At 43.8% G+C, this 16,628-nt stretch overlaps 4 protein-coding genes across 9 annotated transcripts in view; 2 read left to right on the top strand and 2 right to left on the bottom strand.

The window, feature by feature from the left end:
* Window positions 1-3,337, top strand: part of LOC113204658 (HEAT repeat-containing protein 6) — a 17,816-nt gene extending 14,479 nt beyond the window's left edge. Inside the window, exons 8-19 of the mRNA XM_026419907.2 lie at window positions 43-269; window positions 355-474; window positions 574-849; window positions 934-1,161; window positions 1,244-1,410; window positions 1,495-1,617; window positions 1,700-1,824; window positions 1,899-1,983; window positions 2,057-2,197; window positions 2,294-2,371; window positions 2,449-2,664; window positions 2,752-3,337. Of these exons, the coding sequence (XP_026275692.1) occupies window positions 43-269; window positions 355-474; window positions 574-849; window positions 934-1,161; window positions 1,244-1,410; window positions 1,495-1,617; window positions 1,700-1,824; window positions 1,899-1,983; window positions 2,057-2,197; window positions 2,294-2,371; window positions 2,449-2,664; window positions 2,752-3,024 (2,059 nt within the window). The 3' untranslated portion in view covers window positions 3,025-3,337. The remainder of the gene's footprint in view (window positions 1-42; window positions 270-354; window positions 475-573; window positions 850-933; window positions 1,162-1,243; window positions 1,411-1,494; window positions 1,618-1,699; window positions 1,825-1,898; window positions 1,984-2,056; window positions 2,198-2,293; window positions 2,372-2,448; window positions 2,665-2,751) is intronic.
* LOC113204659 (PRKR-interacting protein 1 homolog) lies at window positions 3,221-4,509 on the bottom strand. The gene is made up of 3 exons (XM_026419908.2): window positions 4,309-4,509; window positions 4,050-4,229; window positions 3,221-3,961 (listed from the first exon to the last, which is right to left on the bottom strand). The coding sequence occupies exons 1-3, from the start codon at window positions 4,429-4,431 to the stop codon at window positions 3,665-3,667; spliced, it is 600 nt and encodes a 199-aa protein (XP_026275693.1). The 5' UTR covers window positions 4,432-4,509; the 3' UTR covers window positions 3,221-3,664.
* A 147-nt stretch (window positions 4,510-4,656) lies between these two features.
* Window positions 4,657-13,526, top strand: LOC113204660 (rootletin). Of its 6 annotated transcripts, none has more exons than XM_026419910.2 (14): window positions 4,657-4,868; window positions 5,185-5,283; window positions 5,683-5,803; window positions 5,888-5,964; window positions 6,039-6,477; window positions 6,562-6,602; window positions 6,817-6,897; window positions 7,033-7,263; window positions 7,367-7,660; window positions 7,734-7,961; window positions 8,207-9,743; window positions 10,428-10,807; window positions 12,097-12,291; window positions 12,390-13,526. In XM_026419910.2, exons 2-14 carry the CDS (start codon window positions 5,239-5,241, stop codon window positions 12,588-12,590), a joined length of 3,870 nt encoding a protein of 1,289 aa, XP_026275695.1. In that variant the 5' UTR covers window positions 4,657-4,868; window positions 5,185-5,238; the 3' UTR covers window positions 12,591-13,526. The 6 variants fall into 6 exon arrangements, with proteins under 6 accessions (XP_026275695.1, XP_026275694.1, XP_052122985.1 ...); XM_026419909.2 differs by having other exon boundaries at window positions 5,885-5,964; XM_052267025.1 differs by lacking the exon at window positions 5,185-5,283.
* A 114-nt stretch (window positions 13,527-13,640) lies between these two features.
* Window positions 13,641-16,628, bottom strand: part of LOC113204665 (X-box-binding protein 1) — a 3,804-nt gene continuing 816 nt past the window's right edge. The window contains exons 2-4 of the mRNA XM_026419919.2: window positions 15,291-15,387; window positions 14,809-15,209; window positions 13,641-14,552 (exon numbers count right to left, since the gene is read on the bottom strand). Of these exons, the coding sequence (XP_026275704.1) occupies window positions 14,477-14,552; window positions 14,809-15,209; window positions 15,291-15,387 (574 nt within the window). The 3' untranslated portion in view covers window positions 13,641-14,476. The remainder of the gene's footprint in view (window positions 14,553-14,808; window positions 15,210-15,290; window positions 15,388-16,628) is intronic.

The raw sequence follows: 16,628 nt of genomic DNA, 5'->3' as shown, positions 1-16,628 counted from the left end.
TTTTTTTAAATTTTAAACTTCCTATTTCTAATTTTTACGTAGGGATCCCTCTGGGTCTTTCATACCATTTTCTGTGTCCTTGGGGAACATGTTGCGAGAGCTCCATAGATCATTAGCTCTAGCCCTGGCAGCTGAAAACGCAGTGTTAGCACTAACTCAGTTACTTCGAGTTGTTGCTATTCTTGTTCAGAATACACCATATCACAAATTACAACCAGGACTCTTAACCAAAATAGTTCGATCAGTCAGACCACTAACTGTCCACAAAGGTAATGATGCTGCTCGATTTAGGTATCTATCTAATCATACTGCATGTGCATTAACAGCTGCTTCTACACTCTGCAATTTCTCCAGATGTGAATATTCAAGTTGCGGCCCTCACTGTCCTGGGGGCAGTTGTTGCTGTTCTTCCATCTGTGCCTGAGCTCACATTTTGTCTGATGAGACCTCGTTTTGCTCTATTTCTTAACAAAGGTTTGATATGAATATTACCATTCATTATTATAAGCATATTTTAAGGAACATTTCATGCCACATAATAGTTTTCTTTAATTCTATATTTTTGCCTAATAGGATCAAGTAGTCCAGGAGTGAGGAAAGGGGTGCAAAGTGAAGGAGAATTTAGTGGAGATGATGAAGAAGCCTATGAAGAACGTGAAGAAGTTGAATTAGATGCTGAAGAAGTTGAAATGGAACAGATCAAATATTCCTCAGTGGTACAGAATATTAATACATCTGACATAGACACTCCAGCTCAAAGCATTGCAGGTTCTGGCTTACCATGGATTCTAGAGCTGTGTTTGAGAAATTTGGGGTGCCAGTCAGGTTCAAGTGGAGGTGTCACTAAATGTAAGAAATATGTTTTTCAGAGAATTTTCATTGTAAATTTAATACACACCTACTTTATGCCTTGACCATTGTCCTCCCTTATAGTTGATGTAATACCAGAAGGCACCTTTGCTGCTGCACCTGTTCGTGTGGAATCTCTTCAAGTCATAGGGGCCATGGCTACCTGCCATTTTGCCAGTGCAATAGCACCCAATATTTCTGTACTACAAAACGCTCTTGAAGTTGCTTTAAAAGATACTGATGAGTCAATTCGTCTTCATGCTGCACGAGCTGTAGAAAGCATTGGACTAGCCATGCATAAATCTCTGGAAGGTTAGTGTGTTGATAATATTTTGTACATTTCTCATATGCTTATGATCCCATGCCTTTTTTTCACAAATTTTTCACCACTTAGATGAAAATGGCCAAACAATATCAATGGAAGTCATCACATTATTTTGGAGAGAACTTCTGAGCAGTTCAGTTACATCATTAGTTCAGTGTGCTGATCAGCCTTCATTGAGAGCTGCTGCTTGTGATTGTTTAGCCAATATAGGAGTGAGTGTGTTTGAGAAGTTGTCTGTATGTATCCCTGTGCTCTCTTCTATGTGTGTGACTGAATTGTTAGGGAACCCCAATTTTCTAACCGATAACAAACAATTACAGGCAGACCAACAAATTCTTAGTTTCACGCTATTGTTTGGATGTGTAAATGATGAAGAAAGCCTCGTTCGAGCTTCTGCAGTTCGGGCAATTGGACTCTTTTCACTGTATCCGTGTTTACGCAAGGTTTAGTTGTCATAATTCAGATGATCTCAAAATGTTACTTACAATTACTTACAAGTTTCTTACAACTTGACATTAATTTTAGGACATCCAATTTACTCTGGATTCAATTGAAGCTGTTTCTCAGTCTTTGAAGGATGAAAATCAAATAGTTCGAATGAAAGCTTCATGGTCACTGGGCAATATAAGTGACTCCTTAGTTTTTAACAGGTAAAAATGAAAATTTCACAAGTTTCTTTTCATTCATATGACATTATGAATATTTCATTAATTTCGTATCTTAGATCGGAAGGCTGTGAGGAGGTTCCCAGTAATGTGTTGCTTGAGCTTCTTCAGGCGAGTGTTACAGCCTCCCTTGATAGTGATAAAGTGAGTAAAATGGTATTCATCATTCACAAGATATCTGAAAGGCTTGAGTTGTAACGTCCCATCTTGTGTGCAGGTGAGAGCAAATGGGGTCCGTGCTCTTGGAAACTTTTTAAGATTGGTTTCAGCCGATGCAGTTAGACAACATGGTGTTGAAGTAATTGATCGAGCTGTTAATGCTCTTACTCGTAATGCGTCTGTTGGAAGCAATATGAAGGTGTACATTACTAGAACTTATCTTACACTTTGCTATGCTCTATCTAAGACTTTAATTTCTAAATTGAGTGATTCATTATCAATCATATGTTTGCAGGTTCGTTGGAATGCTTGTTATGCAATAGGTAATATGCTTAAAAATCCAGAATTATTTGAACACAATATTAACTGCCAGGTAAATTTTTGATATAGAAAAATAAGCTGAAGTGTTTGTTGTCTAACTATTAATGTTAATTCTCTCTTGCCCTGCAGACAACAATTTTTCCTGTACTATGCAATTTAGTGCACAATTTCCGGAATTTTAAAGTACGTATAAATGCTGCTCTTGCTCTAGGAGTACCAGAGCATCGAGCACTTTATGGTCAGCATTTTGCAGCAGTATGGGCTGCACTTCTTGCTGGCTTGGATAATTCAGAACATATGGCTGATTTTAATGAATACAAACATCGAGATGCTTTGCTAGATCAGGTGAGATTTATTTTACATGAAGAATGCAGGCTGATTGATAAATCTATGTCTTTCATGATGGTTACTTTTTTGTTATTAATCTTGCAGATATGTAGCTCTTTGTGCCATATTGCTGCTTTAGTCACCGTAGAAGATTTAAATGGTCTGCATGATGAATTGGTTCTTCATCAAGAATCACTTCAACAGCACTTGAGAAGGATGGAAGATTCTGTCGTACCAGAGCGATCAGGCATCTTCTTGGGTGCTGCCAATCACGCCAACCAACTACTTTCCAATCCCTCTCTAAATGGAGTTCAAAGAACTTCAGCCCTTATGCTGCACACTGTGTTTTCTTTAAGCCAGGACAAGCTTACTTACTAAATATGTCTAGGTATGAATTGTGATTTTTGAGTTTAAAACAAAAATTGCATTAGAAAGAACAAACTGAATTTTAGCCTCAAGTTGGTCATGTTATAACAATCTTTCTGTGATATATGATATGTATGAATATTTAATTAACTTGACATAAAAATGTTTATACCAAATCAAGGTAGGCGGATGCTAAGTGTGCAACAGCAGGGATTTATATATTTATTTTATTATCAATTTGAAAAAAAAAAAATAACTTACAATGTAATGATGATGCAAAAGGGATCTAACCCGCAGCTTGGATCAATAAACATTTTTAGTCACATTCAGGCTAATTAATGGGGGCGCCCCGATTGTCCGAAGCTCAATGAAAAAACAATTGTATTAATAATCTTCGTGATGGCTTCTTTAAGAAAACAACTTTTTTTATTTTCTTTCTTTTTTCAATTGTTGATAGTGCAAGACCCCCCCGAAAAAAACTTACAAAAAAACTGTTTGGCAACCAATGGGAACTTTTTATCCTGGATAAGCTAAATGTTATTAGCTTGTACAGAAACTGAAAAATAAATTAGTTTTGTTGCACAATATGTAACGTAAATTAAACCATAAATTCTTGTTCACTTTGTATTTACAATCTTTCAAATTCACTAATTCACTCGCTTTGGTTGCTAACACCAGATTCTAATTTTTGAACAGTTTCACTAGAGCCACTAGTAGTTTCGTTTTCAGGTGTAGATGTTGGTGGATTAGAGGGCTTGGTTGTCTCCTCTTCTTCTTCATTCTCTGAATCATCTTCAGATTCACTATCAGATTTCTGCTCAGTTTTCGGCTTTTTTGCCTTCTTATTTTTTTTCTTTTTCATACGTTTTGCTCGTTTTTTTGCAGTTATTTCTTCAGCTTTCAGTTTATTCTCTTCAATTTTTCTGTGATACTCTTCTTCTGCGGTTTCCTGAAAACATAAGCATGAAAACATACACCTCGTAGTTGAAGGAAATGACAAATTAAACAAATAAGGAAATACTGAAAAATATCCTTACTTTCTCGGCCTTTTCTTGAATGAACTTTTGACGGGCATATTCTTTTCTACGTAAATGCCTATAAACATGGAACTCTCCACTACCTGCACCTGCACTGGAACCCATGACATTGCGAACGAATTCAGGTACATGAGGTGTATTCTTCCCTTTGGGTCGGTCCGGAATAACAACTGGTTTATCCTGTAAAGGAAAACACATGACAAGTACATCACGTCATAACCTCACATCAATTGCTGATTTCTGGAGGCAAAGTACTTACTGGATTCTTCATTAACTTTTCGATCTTCAATCTTTGAAGATCAGCTGTATTTTTAACTACTACAGGCTTCTCTTTTTCGTCGTCCTTTCCTTTCCTTTTCGGCTTTTCTTTAGGGGCAGACATTTTCAAAATAAACCTCTGTACTCTTTCTAACCAAACTTTTGCGTTGTTTACATCGGCCAGCAGACAAGACGCGCCAATAAACGACCTTTGAAATTCTCATAGTAAAGACTGCGTTTTGGAAAACTGACGTATGAAAAAGTTTCCTTGGCACATTATGAATACACAAATCAGGTGTGCTGATGGTGTTAATTTGAATTTCATCTTAAAATCGATTGATTAGTTAGTGTTGTATGATGGGATTTTGAGGTTTCTTTCAGTTTCTTGTCGAGAGAAGCTCAAATTTTACAAACTTGTTTCCGCAGTGAAATATTTTCATACTACTTCAAAATATCCTAATCAATGAAAAATTTCTTTGGTAGACTTTTCCCGTCGTCTGCCTACGTGTTTTTGTTTTGTTACCGAAATTTGACAGTTCTCCTCTACACATTCACAAGCCGGTAGGTATTTAGTTTCGCATATAAGCTCATAACAATAATCTCGTTTTCTTCTAATTTTGTATGCTTCTATTTTTTGTGGCTTTTTGTGCCCGTGACAGTTGCAGATTGTTGTCCCAGCAGGCAACAATGTACAGAAATTTTTGTAACCAGTAACCACCCCTTTGGTGCCATTTTAAAAATTATCCTCCCCCAAACATTTTTGTTGCAAATTTGTTCTCTAAATGTGCTTATGTCTGCTCCCATTTTTATACCTAATGATTTGTGTGTGCTCATGACCTATTTTGTAGAATGCTTGTTTGTGCTTATGTTTTGTTAGATACTATGACAGCTGCTAGTAGTGTATCAACTTGAGATGTGAATCATTGTCATCATGGATCCAGAAAGCACTACTGACCAGACCATCTGGAAGGTCAAGGTATTACTGATGCTCTTAACATTCTTTATCTTTCTTATTGGTGTCATTTACAGCGCTCTTTTGCTTAAATGTAACACACCTACTCTGCACCAATCCAGCGAGCAATAAAATATCAGACTGATATCGAAATGATTTCAGACACAAGAAATTTTCTCGGTCTTTGCATCAGATCGATAAAAATAAAGTTCCGGAAAATGACACATTTCTGATATCCGATATCGTTCTGATATCCGGTATCGGGCTGATACCCGATATCGGTCTGATATTTCATTGGTCACCTCATAGGAAGCCAGGTCACATTGCCTTTTCTCTCTTATGCCTTTACTTTGCTTTTGTTTTGAGACTGTCCTCCTGCATTAACAAAGCCAAAATTCTATAAAAATATTTTTATTGTTTCAGCATGCAATGTGGCTGAGTGGCCAAAGGAGCAGCAGTGGTGCATCTTTAAACACTTCAGTATCAGTCAGTGATAGTGCTGTGGAATCTACTACCTCCATAGAATCCAACCATGCACGTTTTGGTACAGTATAGCTTTGCCGACTTTATATTGATTCTTTTGCCATAGTGTTCACTACTTAAGTACTTTTGTTTGACTTCCCAGCAGGTTCCGGTATCTTGAGGAAAAATGCTGCCCTTGATGCCTCATTTCCACGTGTCCACTCTACTGGCAGAGGGGGCGATGTAAGTTCTTGCAGGCAAGAATGAATGATTATCTTTTTTGTGATTTCCCTAATATTTATTCCTCTCAATCTCAGGGTTTTCCTACAAAAGGGCTGCAGCCTGATTTGATATATCACCATCCTGAAATCCACAGGAAATTACATAGCTTTGATGCTTCAAGTGCACTAAGAAATTCTACAGAAATTCCTCCTAGCATTACTCAAAATGAAAACGTTGCAATTGACTCATCTGTGTACAGACGATATTCTGATACAACTACCAAGTTAAATATTCCTGGCAATTCTGTTATAGTCAGTGAAAGTAATCCTCTCCGGACTATAGAGCTCATGCCTGTCCCTCTGGTTACTGCTGACAAGCTTACTCCATACCCTCCTGGTCTAATAACAGTTGTAAAAGAGGGACCTCCCCATGAAAGTCCTTCAGCTCTGTTGGCTACTATTGAAAAAGAACTTGAGGACCTTAAATATTCAGAGCTAGGAGGGAAATCCATCTCAATGGATCCAGATGATGAAAGTGAGAAATAAAAATATAGTCTTTGCCATTATTTTATACGTACAATTGTGATTGTTGTGAAAATATTTTTTATCAATTTTTCAGATTACAGTAATGGTAATGAAGTACAAGAAAATGGATTTGAGGTATGTACTTGCCTGCAACTTTCTGCCCTTAGAAAATGCTTTGCAGTTAAAGTTATGCAGTTTGGTTTTAAGTATTTTGGCTCAGTAACATAGTTTTATTTTGAAATTTTGGAAAAGCTTTTCCTGTAAAATTTTGACATTTGACATTTCAAGTTTTTGTGCACTTGCAGTGTTATTTTGCAACACTCCTTTTTTTTTCTCTAAATAAATGTAGACTACAGGATGCCATTGTCGATTAGCACTGGAAGAGCGTCTGCACGCTACTGTTAAGGGATGCTTACAATTACAACATGAGGTATGAAGATTTTGTTTTAAGTTGTGCATGGTGCATGTGTGTTAGAGAGTGAAACCCTCGTATTCTTTATGATTTTTTTTTTTGAAAAACATGCCACTTTAAATTAAGTTCATGTATTTTTTTTGTAACATTCAGGTGGAACTCGTGCATTCAAAATGTGTTAGATGGGAAAAAGAAGCAGGGGATGCTGCCGAAAATGTGTCAATGCTCAGGAACAAAGTATCAGAGCTGGAAATCGAGTTGGCAGCAAGAAATGCCTCACTCCACGGACTCAAATCAAAGGTTGCTCAGCAATTTATGGAAAATGATGATATAAATGAAAGGAGGAGGCAGTTTGAACGAGATTGCAAAGCCCAACTCACTCAGGTATAGGTGTTTCATATTTGTGCCGTCATATAATGCTGCTGAATATAACTGTTTTATGGTGTGCACGTGTATGCAATTACATTGTCTTCTTACTTTTTCCTAGCTTGACAGTCTGAAAAAGTCAGAGCAGTGGTATCGAGAACAACTTCACCTAACTCAAGTGGAGAGGTCTGATTTACAAAAAGAATTAATGGCATTTCAAGAGAAAAATGTTCGTCAGGTGCATGATCTGGAGAGATTAAAGTCTGATCTACAACGTGTGAAAGATCAACTTTTGGAGGCAGAAGAAAAGTCCATAAAGGATAAACAAAAGTTTACATTGCAACTTGAAAAAGCTTTGTCTTCTACCACATGCTTCTCAACTGTAGAGGAGACATCAAATTCAAAAGAATTGGTTGTGAGTGCTCTTTGACTATAAATTATTTTAAATCTTAGAGAACTTTGTGAGTTAAATTTACTTTTTACCCCAGGACGATCATGTTGCACTAGAGCTAAAGCAGCGTATTGCAGACCTAGAACTAAGCTCAGTAGCAAGTTATAAGAACTTGGACCGCTCAAGGGAAGAAATTGACCGCCTTCTTTCGCGGAGTCTCCAACTTCAGAGAGAACTCAGTGAGACCAAGATCAAACTGCAGGAGGAGCAGGAGCGATGCATGAGTGCCTCTAAGGATCGGGAGAAGGCTGAGGCAGAACTGAAGGTATGGAAGGTCATTACGGGGCTCACTGTAAAAAAATAAAAATAAATTAACATCAATATTTGACAACAAAATCAAAGGCTACCTTTTTCAATCAAAATGTTTGTCATTTTTTTGTGATGACATATATATAAATTGCAAAGAAAAAAAAATTTGAAATGGACATTTATGTTAGATTGACAGAAAACTTTTTCAGTGCAACCCTTACCCTTTCGAGATGAACACAAATGTGTTGCTTTCTGTTCTAGGAACGTGAGCGCGTGTTGTCTACTCTGTCTCGCGAGCACGCCGAGCTGGCGGTCAAGCTGGAGTGCCAGGCGCGCGAGCGTGCGGAGCAGGACGAGGCCCTGCAGACGTTGACGCGCAACTTCACCAACGTGTCGGCGAGGTTCAACGCCATGCGGGCCGAGACCCAAGAGCAGCGGTCCGCGGCCGAGGCCCTGCGCGCGGAGGTGCGCGTGCTGCAGGGCGAGCGGGACGCGCTCCAGACTCGACTGCAGGAGGGTGCTCGTCGCGACCAGGCCAACGCCGTGCAGGCCCGCCTCGAGGCCAGCGACCGGGAGGCGGCGCGCAGCGCGCGCGAGGCCCAGCTCGAGCACGACGTGCTCGGGCTCCGCGAGGCGCTGGAGTGCGCGCGCGGCGCTCAGCAGCGCGCCGACGAGCTGCAAGCCGAGCGGGACCGGCTGCACGCTCTCAACGAACAGCTGCAGGCGCAGGTCGACCGCCTCTCGCAGCTGCTGCAGCAGAACACGGGCTCGAAGGTCAGGGAGCTCGATGACGGCGCGCAGCTGGCCAAGGCGGAGGAGATGTTCGCGGAGAACGGCCAGCTGAGGGCTGTGGTCAAAAGCAACGACGCACAGATCGAGCAGCTGAGGAGCCATCTCAAGAGTAGTGCCGCGCAGGTGGAACAGCTGCAGTCGGACAACGGCCAGCTGCAGGGACAGGTGCAGCGGAGCACCGCGCGTCTAGCCGAGCTCACCCGCACCATCGAAGAGCTTGAAGCCGCCATGGCTGAGCTGCGGCGCCAGGAGGACAGCCAACCCCATGGCGACCTTGTGCAGCTTCGGGCCGAGAACGCGCAGCTCCAGCGCGCCAAGCACGACCTGACGACGCGCGTCGCCGAGCTCACCCAGTGGCTGGACACGGTGACGCAGGGGCTGCACCTGGGCGCGCAGAGCCTCGTCGGCGAGAAGCTCGCCCGCCTCAGCGCCTCCCCGGTGCACGTCGAGGGCGTGGGCGGCGGGGCCGTTGACGGGGGTGACGAGCAACTTCGAGTGTTGCGAGACGCCAACGACGAGCTGGCCCTGTACGCGGCCGCGCTGCAGCGACGCCTGGACAACGTGGAGAACGGGCAGGTGGAGGGCGTCCCCGACCTCGTGTCTTCCTCGGGCGAGGCCGCCACCATGGCCCAGGTCGGCGAGGCGCGCGGGCTGCTGGCGCTGCTGCAGGTGTGCCTGTACCGCGTGCGGGAGGCGCACGCCGCCGACGGGCTCGGGGTGGGCGTCGACGGCGACGAGGTGCGGCGGCTGACCGCCTCCATCGGCAAGCTGTCGGGCGCGACGGAGGTGGCGGAGGACGACGGGGAGGTGCTGCAGACCAGACTGCAGGAGGAGCACCGCGACCTCAGGGAGCGCGAGGGCCGGCGCGACGACTTGGTCCGCGAGCTCCTGGGCCGACTCAAGGAGCAGATCCTGGCGCGCAAGGCCGCTGAACAGAAGCTGACCCACCTGGGGCTGCTCGGGCTGCCCGCCGAACACACCTGCCACACCTGCACACCGGCGGCAGGTGCGTTGCGCTGTTGCTGGACCGCACTGGAAACGCAAGTGTGTGAATGTCGCATAATTGTATGTGTGGTATGGGTGGTATGCCCATTGCCCATTCTTGGGTCAAGGTGTGGATTTTCCTTTGAAATTAACACACTTGGGCTGGCGTTCACACACCTACGTTGCGTGACATTCACACGCTTGGGTTTCCGGTGTGGGGGCCGGCTGAGAATAACCGTCATGTCTGTCGTACTGTCCGCTCTACTATTCCAATACTGAATAGTTTTGCAAATAATGTGTGACACACGAAAAGGGGCTGTGCTATCCATCCAATCCAAATCAGATATATCAATTTGTGTTTTGTCTTTCACAAAACCATACACACCTTCTTGTAATGAGACATCACATGGCATTCACACACCGTTTTGTGTCAGGACATTTTTTTTCTTTGTGAAGCACTTTAATTTGTCGCGTCGTGTCGTGGACGAGGAGTGCGCGCCAGATCGATCGCTTATAGCGCGGCCGCCTCGCGGCGCCGTTGTCAATAACATATGACGGGTCGATCGGTATCACTGCTTAATGCACCGGCGCTTGTGGCGGCCTCTCTGCACCTCGGCGCGGCCGCCCGCCCGGGGAACAAACATGAAAGTCGTCAACATCCTCGAAAGATGTTAAATACTCCCCTTCTTGTCCACACCATCCACAGGTGACAGCCTCGTCGAGAGGCTGAGCGTGGACCCGGAGCGGGGCCGCCTGGAGCAGGAGCTGGCGCAGGCCAACGCCAGCATCGCCGAGCTGCACAAGCAGCTGTTCGGCGAGCGGAGGGACTCGTCGCAGCTGCGCAAGGAGGTGTCGAGCCTGCGGCTGGGCCTCGACACCGCCAACGACATGCTGGACAGCAACAAGGTGGCGCTGGGCCGCAGCGAGGCCTACGGCCAGGTGCTCAAGGTGTCCAAGGACCAGCTGCAGGCGCGCTTTGAGCAGGAGCAGCGCGACCACGAGGACTGCCGCCTGCGCCTGGAGCGCCTGCAGGAGCAGCTGCAGGAGGCGCGGGCCAAGGACCCGCTGGTCGAGGCGCAGATCAAGGTGCGTGTCAGTTTAAGGTGCCTGCGTCGCCGACCTTTCCCCCCTCCCCCTCGGCCGCCGCCGCCTGGCGCTCACCCTCGTTTGACTCTCCCAGGCGGAGAGCGACACGCTGTGGGCGGCTACGGGCGGCAAGGGGCTCAACACGCTCCTCGCGCTCAACGCGAGCTCCCGAGTGCGGTGGCGCTTGAAGCGCAAGCTGCTCATGAACTAAGCAGGCCGCAGGAAGGTACTTGGAGTTCTCCCACATCGCGTTGTCTGCGATGAGCGTTAGATTTTGTGAATTCAATTATAAGAATCCGACCAGGGTAGTAGCGCCGTTTTGCACTGGGCCACCCAGACCCAAGCCACCCACCAGCAGCGGGGACGCCTGCCGGCTAGGCAACACTGCCTCATGCATGCTCATGTGTCACGCGGGCTGGCCTACCCTACCTCTCGCAGGCGTCCGACAACCTGACCGGATATCACCCTCTCTTACGCTGTGGTGGTACATGGTCAGGATCCCTCTGAGGTGTTTTGTACCAACGGCACATAATTTACTTCACAGTTTACGAATATTTTCGGGATATATTTTTTTACTGTTTTCGATACGGGACGTGACCGCGGTCGATCGTGGCAGATGCTCTGGATACAGTGCCCCTCCCAAAGCGGCGCCCCTTTAATCGTTTGATCCCAGCCCACCATTTCAAAAACTAAATACAAATTAAAAACCAGGCAAAATTTTCGGCCCTCCTGACATTTAAGAATATGTCTGTTTTTAAATTATCTCCCGGATTTAGCTGTCATTTGTTTCTAGTTGCTTGTTATTTGCAATTTCCCCGTACAAGCGGCGGCGTTGAAAAGCGCGGGCAAAGGGGCGTAAAAGCTAGCTGACACCTTAAATTTACTTATATATTCGTTACGTTTAGTCAAAAGGTTTTTAAGGTATCATCTGCTAAAAAGAGGAACCGCTCCGCTCTGAAGGGAGTGCGTTGCATCGTACTTAGGCACTTCCCCGGGGCCACTACTTCTATTTTTAGTATGGTTCGAACATACTAATTGCGTTTTAGATCACTGTACTATCGGCAGAATTAGTACGGCAATGGGTGCGACCAGCTTCACGGAGGTCCCGGGGCCCCGGGGCCGGGCCGCGGGAGCGCCTGGCGGGTAGGCCCTCGCGCGCCGTGCACGCGGCCGTGTCGCGCGGGCTGGCCTACCCCGCCTCTCGCGGGCGCTGGCTGGTCGGAGGTCCGCCAGGTCCGCCCGCCACGCCGTGCCGCGCCGACCGCCTCTAAACATCCGCACGCTTGCAGACGCTGGGCTGCCACCTGCACCAGCGGTCCTCGGAGGTGCGCGCGCTGCAGGACAAGCTGTCCGTGCGGGACCACGAGTGCGACGGCCTCCGGGCGCAGCTGGACCGGCAGAAGGCGGCCGCGCACCGCGAGTACGACGCGCTCCTGCAGGAGCTGCAGCAGGCACAGCGGGAGTTCGCCGACGCGCTGCGAAACGTGAGGAACCTGCTCTCTCCCTCTCTTATTATCGCGCAAATACTACCACGACGTCTCGGGGTGAATCAAACGAAGGTTGTTGGTGAATGTGTTTACAGATGAGCAGTAACGTTCCGGACCCTGCACCTTGTGACGAGGAGGCACTCTCGGCACTCATCCAGGAGAGCAACCGCCTGTCGCCCACCGTGCTGGGCGACCTGAAGGCTCTCCTCCACAACCTCAAGGCCGAGCTGAGGTCGGTGGAGAGGGGCGTGGGAATCCCCTACGAGAGGGTGGCGGCACCCGTGCTGCACGTGTGACAGTTCCAAGTCCAGTGGTTTTACACATTCCATGTTCTCAAGTGGGCTCCTATGCACCAAGCTTGCTCTTTCCATGAGCGTTCGCTTGTGCCTCGAGGATGGTTTATAAGGCTCTACTTCCTTTGACTACGATGTTGCATTATCAAACTCCCCCATCAGACTTGACCCTTTTACATTCCTAATTTACCCTATATATTCATTCCTTATTTTCGTTTATTATTTACAAAATTACATTATTTATATTTGAAGCTCTTTTCCAGATCTGATGTAAGTTGACCATTTTAACATCATTTCTTTTGACTATATGTTTATGACTTTTATCAGAGACTTGCCAAAATGTTTGAAATTTTAATGTTTTAATGCTCCAGTTAAGATGTGGCTGGTTCCTACTTTTCTCAAATTCTTTTTTTTTTAATCTCACTTATTTTTAAAATGAGGTCTATTTTGACTATTGATTTGTTGATTTTGTTGTTTTGTTTTCTTTTCCAACCTTTATTTTTTGTTCTTGGGGTTGCAAAAGTTAATGTCTTTTTATTTTTTTAGAAGTGTGTTGATCTAAAGTGGATCCATTACCTGTTGTATCTATGATTACCTTTTTATTCATATTTTCAGGCATGGGGATTTTTTTTTTCTGATATCTTGGTACGTTCCAGTACCACATTACTGTGATCTTTCTCATTCATTATAGCTATTTCTATTCACTTGTATAAGACGAGGTTTGTGCCAAAGTGTAGATCCAAAGAAATTTCCAATGTTGGCATGTGATAAGTATTAATAATTTCACTTCACATCAGAGTATTTTGAAATAATAGTATATGTGAAGTATTTCTGCTCAAAGCAGCATATTCTGACTTGTTACAATGGTGATAGTATTAATCTTGTACTTAAACAAAACATTGTCATATTTATAATAAAGTTTTTTTTTCCTTTTCTTAACTTCAGAAGTCAGTTCCTTCCTATCAATATCATGATCCTTTTCAAGTGTGCTGCTGATGCCTTTTTTGTTTGGTCATGGAGTACACAGGTGAGTTTTTCAACAGAAATCAAAAGTACCATTGAAGTGTTTAATAAGAGACCAAGCTAAAAGTAGTATTTAAAAGCAGAAGGTGTTCCCTCAAATTATACAGGGTTGCCTGAAGTCAGGGCAAAAAGGGGTGTCACTTTTCCCTGACACAGCATTCAATTCCCCCTGTTATATTATATACAATAAATATATTAATATCTTACAACATGTACAAACTAGCACAAAAGATGCAACAATAGAGTTTTATCAGAGAGCCAAAGTGGCAAAATTGATTTAAAAAAAACAAAAACTGGAAACTTCTACCTTTGGGTAGACAGACCACAAAAATTACTATTAGGTTACATTAATGTATTAGGGAATAGTTGTGTAAAACTTTCATTCCACAAGTCACTCATAGCTTCTGATGATGAAACGTCACTATGAGGAGATCCAAATGATTCATACCCACAGTCTGATTTCACTGCACTGATGTCACTTCTAGGAGACAAAGGCTCATCTTTGAATGAAGGTATCAGGAAAGATGATGTTGTAACTTCTTGCACAGCCTCTTCAAGAATTACGCAGTCACTTTCATCTTGAGTTGGAACAATTATAGTTATACAATCATCTGGGGAAAATGCATTGTTTAAGGCACTAGCAAGTATGTCGGTTTGAGGTGATACCATTGGCAATGTGACACATGTTGGAGTGCCTGTGACAAAGCTCAGGTTCTGATGGGAACTCATAATTTTAGGTTCCTCTCTTGGCAAGAGTTTCTTGAAATTTTGCTTCGGTTGACGATTTGGGAGTCTTCTGCGTGTTGGTCGGACAATACTGCTAGAGGCGGTCTCTGTAGAAAGCACTTCAATCTCCGATCCTGTACCTAGGCTGCTACTTGATCTACTGGATTCCAGGATTTCTGGTGCTTTCCCCACCATTTGCTCCGCTCTCGAAGAATTCTGATAAAGGGAAAAGAAATGTTAATTTTGGAAAAGAACAAAAAATTTATACAGACTCTCCTATTCTGGACCGTTCTTCTGGTTACCCTGACTGTATCGGATGCAGGCGTGCGGACGGAGCCGTAAGGCACCTCAGTCAGCGACGATAGGAAAGCCCGCCCGCACCCATGCATCCGGCACGGTATAATCAGAAGAGAGAACGGTGCCGATGGACTACCCTGTTGTACAAGTATTCAGTAGTCTCTGCAGAACCTACCTGTTCATGGGCAAAGGCCTCTTGTAAGAGGCTTTCAGCGAATCGCTCCAAGTCTCCAAGGTCTGGCAGATCTTCGTCAGATCCGAGATCGGCGAGGAGTTCGGGGAGAGAAGGTATGCCATCAACAAGATCGTCAGGCGTTTCAGGTTGTCTGCTCGTTTCCCTTCCGGTCCCTTCAGCAGAGGGTGTCTCATCGACTCAGCAGGTCGTGACAAGGTGGATGGGAAACTAACAGGGGCAACCTGATTGTTGCTTTTCTGATTCTTGCTGCAAGCACACTTTTCTTTCTCGAGTAATGTCTCCAAAAGAGCAGCATTGGTAGCTTGGGCGTCTTGTAGCTGTTGTTTGAGTAGTACATTTTCAGCCTCCATTCTTTCATTAAGTCTTCTCATTGCTTCTAGCTGTTGATTAGAAGAGAGTAAAGTGAATGGCAGAAGGTAACAAATCAAAATTGAAGACTGGAAAAAATGATAATTACGTACCTCTTGTGCCATTTCAGTGACTGAGGCTTCTAGATCATCCATACGGGCCTTTTTCCGGTCTCTAGATGTTTGAGCTGCAACCCGATTTTTTAACTTCCTATAAAATAATAAAAGAAGGATTTAAATTTAATAGTCTTTGTTCCATGATAGGCAACCTCAAGGCCGAGCTGAGGTCGGTGGAGAGGGGCGTGGGAATCCCCTACGAGAGGGTGGCGGCACCCGTGCTGCACGTGTGACAGTTCCAAGTCCAGTGGTTTTACACATTCCATGTTCTCAAGTGTTCTCCTATGCACCAAGCTTGCTCTTTCCATGAGCGTTCGCTTGTGCCTCGAGGATGGTTTATAAGGCTCTACTTCCTTTGACTACGATGTTGCATTATCAAACTCCCCCATCAGACTTGACCCTTTTACATTCCTAATTTACCCTATATATTCATTCCTTATTTTCGTTTATTATTTACAAAATTACATTATTTATATTTGAAGCTCTTTTCCAGATCTGATGTAAGTTGACCATTTTAACATCATTTCTTTTGACTATATGTTTATGACTTTTATCAGAGACTTGCCAAAATGTTTGAAATTTTAATGTTTTAATGCTCCAGTTAAGATGTGGCTGGTTCCTACTTTTCTCAAATTCTTTTTTTTTTAATCTCACTTATTTTTAAAATGAGGTCTATTTTGACTATTGATTTGTTGATTTTGTTGTTTTGTTTTCTTTTCCAACCTTTATTTTTTGTTCTTGGGGTTGCAAAAGTTAATGTCTTTTTATTTTTTTAGAAGTGTGTTGATCTAAAGTGGATCCATTACCTGTTGTATCTATGATTACCTTTTTATTCATATTTTCAGGCATGGGGATTTTTTTTTTCTGATATCTTGGTACGTTCCAGTACCACATTACTGTGATCTTTCTCATTCATTATAGCTATTTCTATTCACTTGTATAAGACGAGGTTTGTGCCAAAGTGTAGATCCAAAGAAATTTCCAATGTTGGCATGTGATAAGTATTAATAATTTCACTTCACATCAGAGTATTTTGAAATAATAGTATATGTGAAGTATTTCTGCTCAAAGCAGCATATTCTGACTTGTTACAATGGTGATAGTATTAATCTTGTACTTAAACAAAACATTGTCATATTTATAATAAAGTTTTTTTTTCCTTTTCTTAACTTCAGAAGTCAGTTCCTTCCTATCAATATCATGATCCTTTTCAAGTGTGCTGCTGATGCCTTTTTTGTTTGGTCATGGAGTACACAGGTGAGTTTTTCAACAGAAATCAAAAGTACCATTGAAGTGTTTAATAAGAGACCAAGCTAAAAGTAGTATTTAAAAGCA

This window comes from Frankliniella occidentalis, unplaced genomic scaffold (genome assembly GCF_000697945.3).
Source record: "Frankliniella occidentalis isolate FOCC.00 unplaced genomic scaffold, Focc_3.1 Scaffold3, whole genome shotgun sequence".
NCBI classification, from domain to species: domain Eukaryota; kingdom Metazoa; phylum Arthropoda; class Insecta; order Thysanoptera; family Thripidae; genus Frankliniella; species Frankliniella occidentalis.
The sequence above is the reverse complement of the archived record's forward strand: the minus strand, read 5'-3'. Positions and strand labels throughout refer to the sequence as shown.

What these genes read in the sequence shown, in the direction of transcription:
- LOC113204659 (XM_026419908.2), bottom strand. Translation starts at nt 4,431, where the DNA reads ATGTCTGCCCCTAAAGAAAAGCCGAAAAGGAAAGGAAAGGACGACGAA. An exon ending in AAAAGTTAATGAAGAATCCA is followed by an intron (nt 4,230 to 4,308) that starts GTAAGTACTTTG and finishes TTTCCTTTACAG; the next exon opens with GATAAACCAGTTGTTATTCC. An exon ending in TTCAAGAAAAGGCCGAGAAA is followed by an intron (nt 3,962 to 4,049) that starts GTAAGGATATTT and finishes TTATGTTTTCAG; the next exon opens with GAAACCGCAGAAGAAGAGTA.
- LOC113204660 (XM_026419909.2), top strand. Translation starts at nt 5,239, where the DNA reads ATGGATCCAGAAAGCACTACTGACCAGACCATCTGGAAGGTCAAG. An exon ending in AGACCATCTGGAAGGTCAAG is followed by an intron (nt 5,284 to 5,682) that starts GTATTACTGATG and finishes TTATTGTTTCAG; the next exon opens with CATGCAATGTGGCTGAGTGG. An exon ending in AATGGATCCAGATGATGAAA is followed by an intron (nt 6,478 to 6,561) that starts GTGAGAAATAAA and finishes TCAATTTTTCAG; the next exon opens with ATTACAGTAATGGTAATGAA.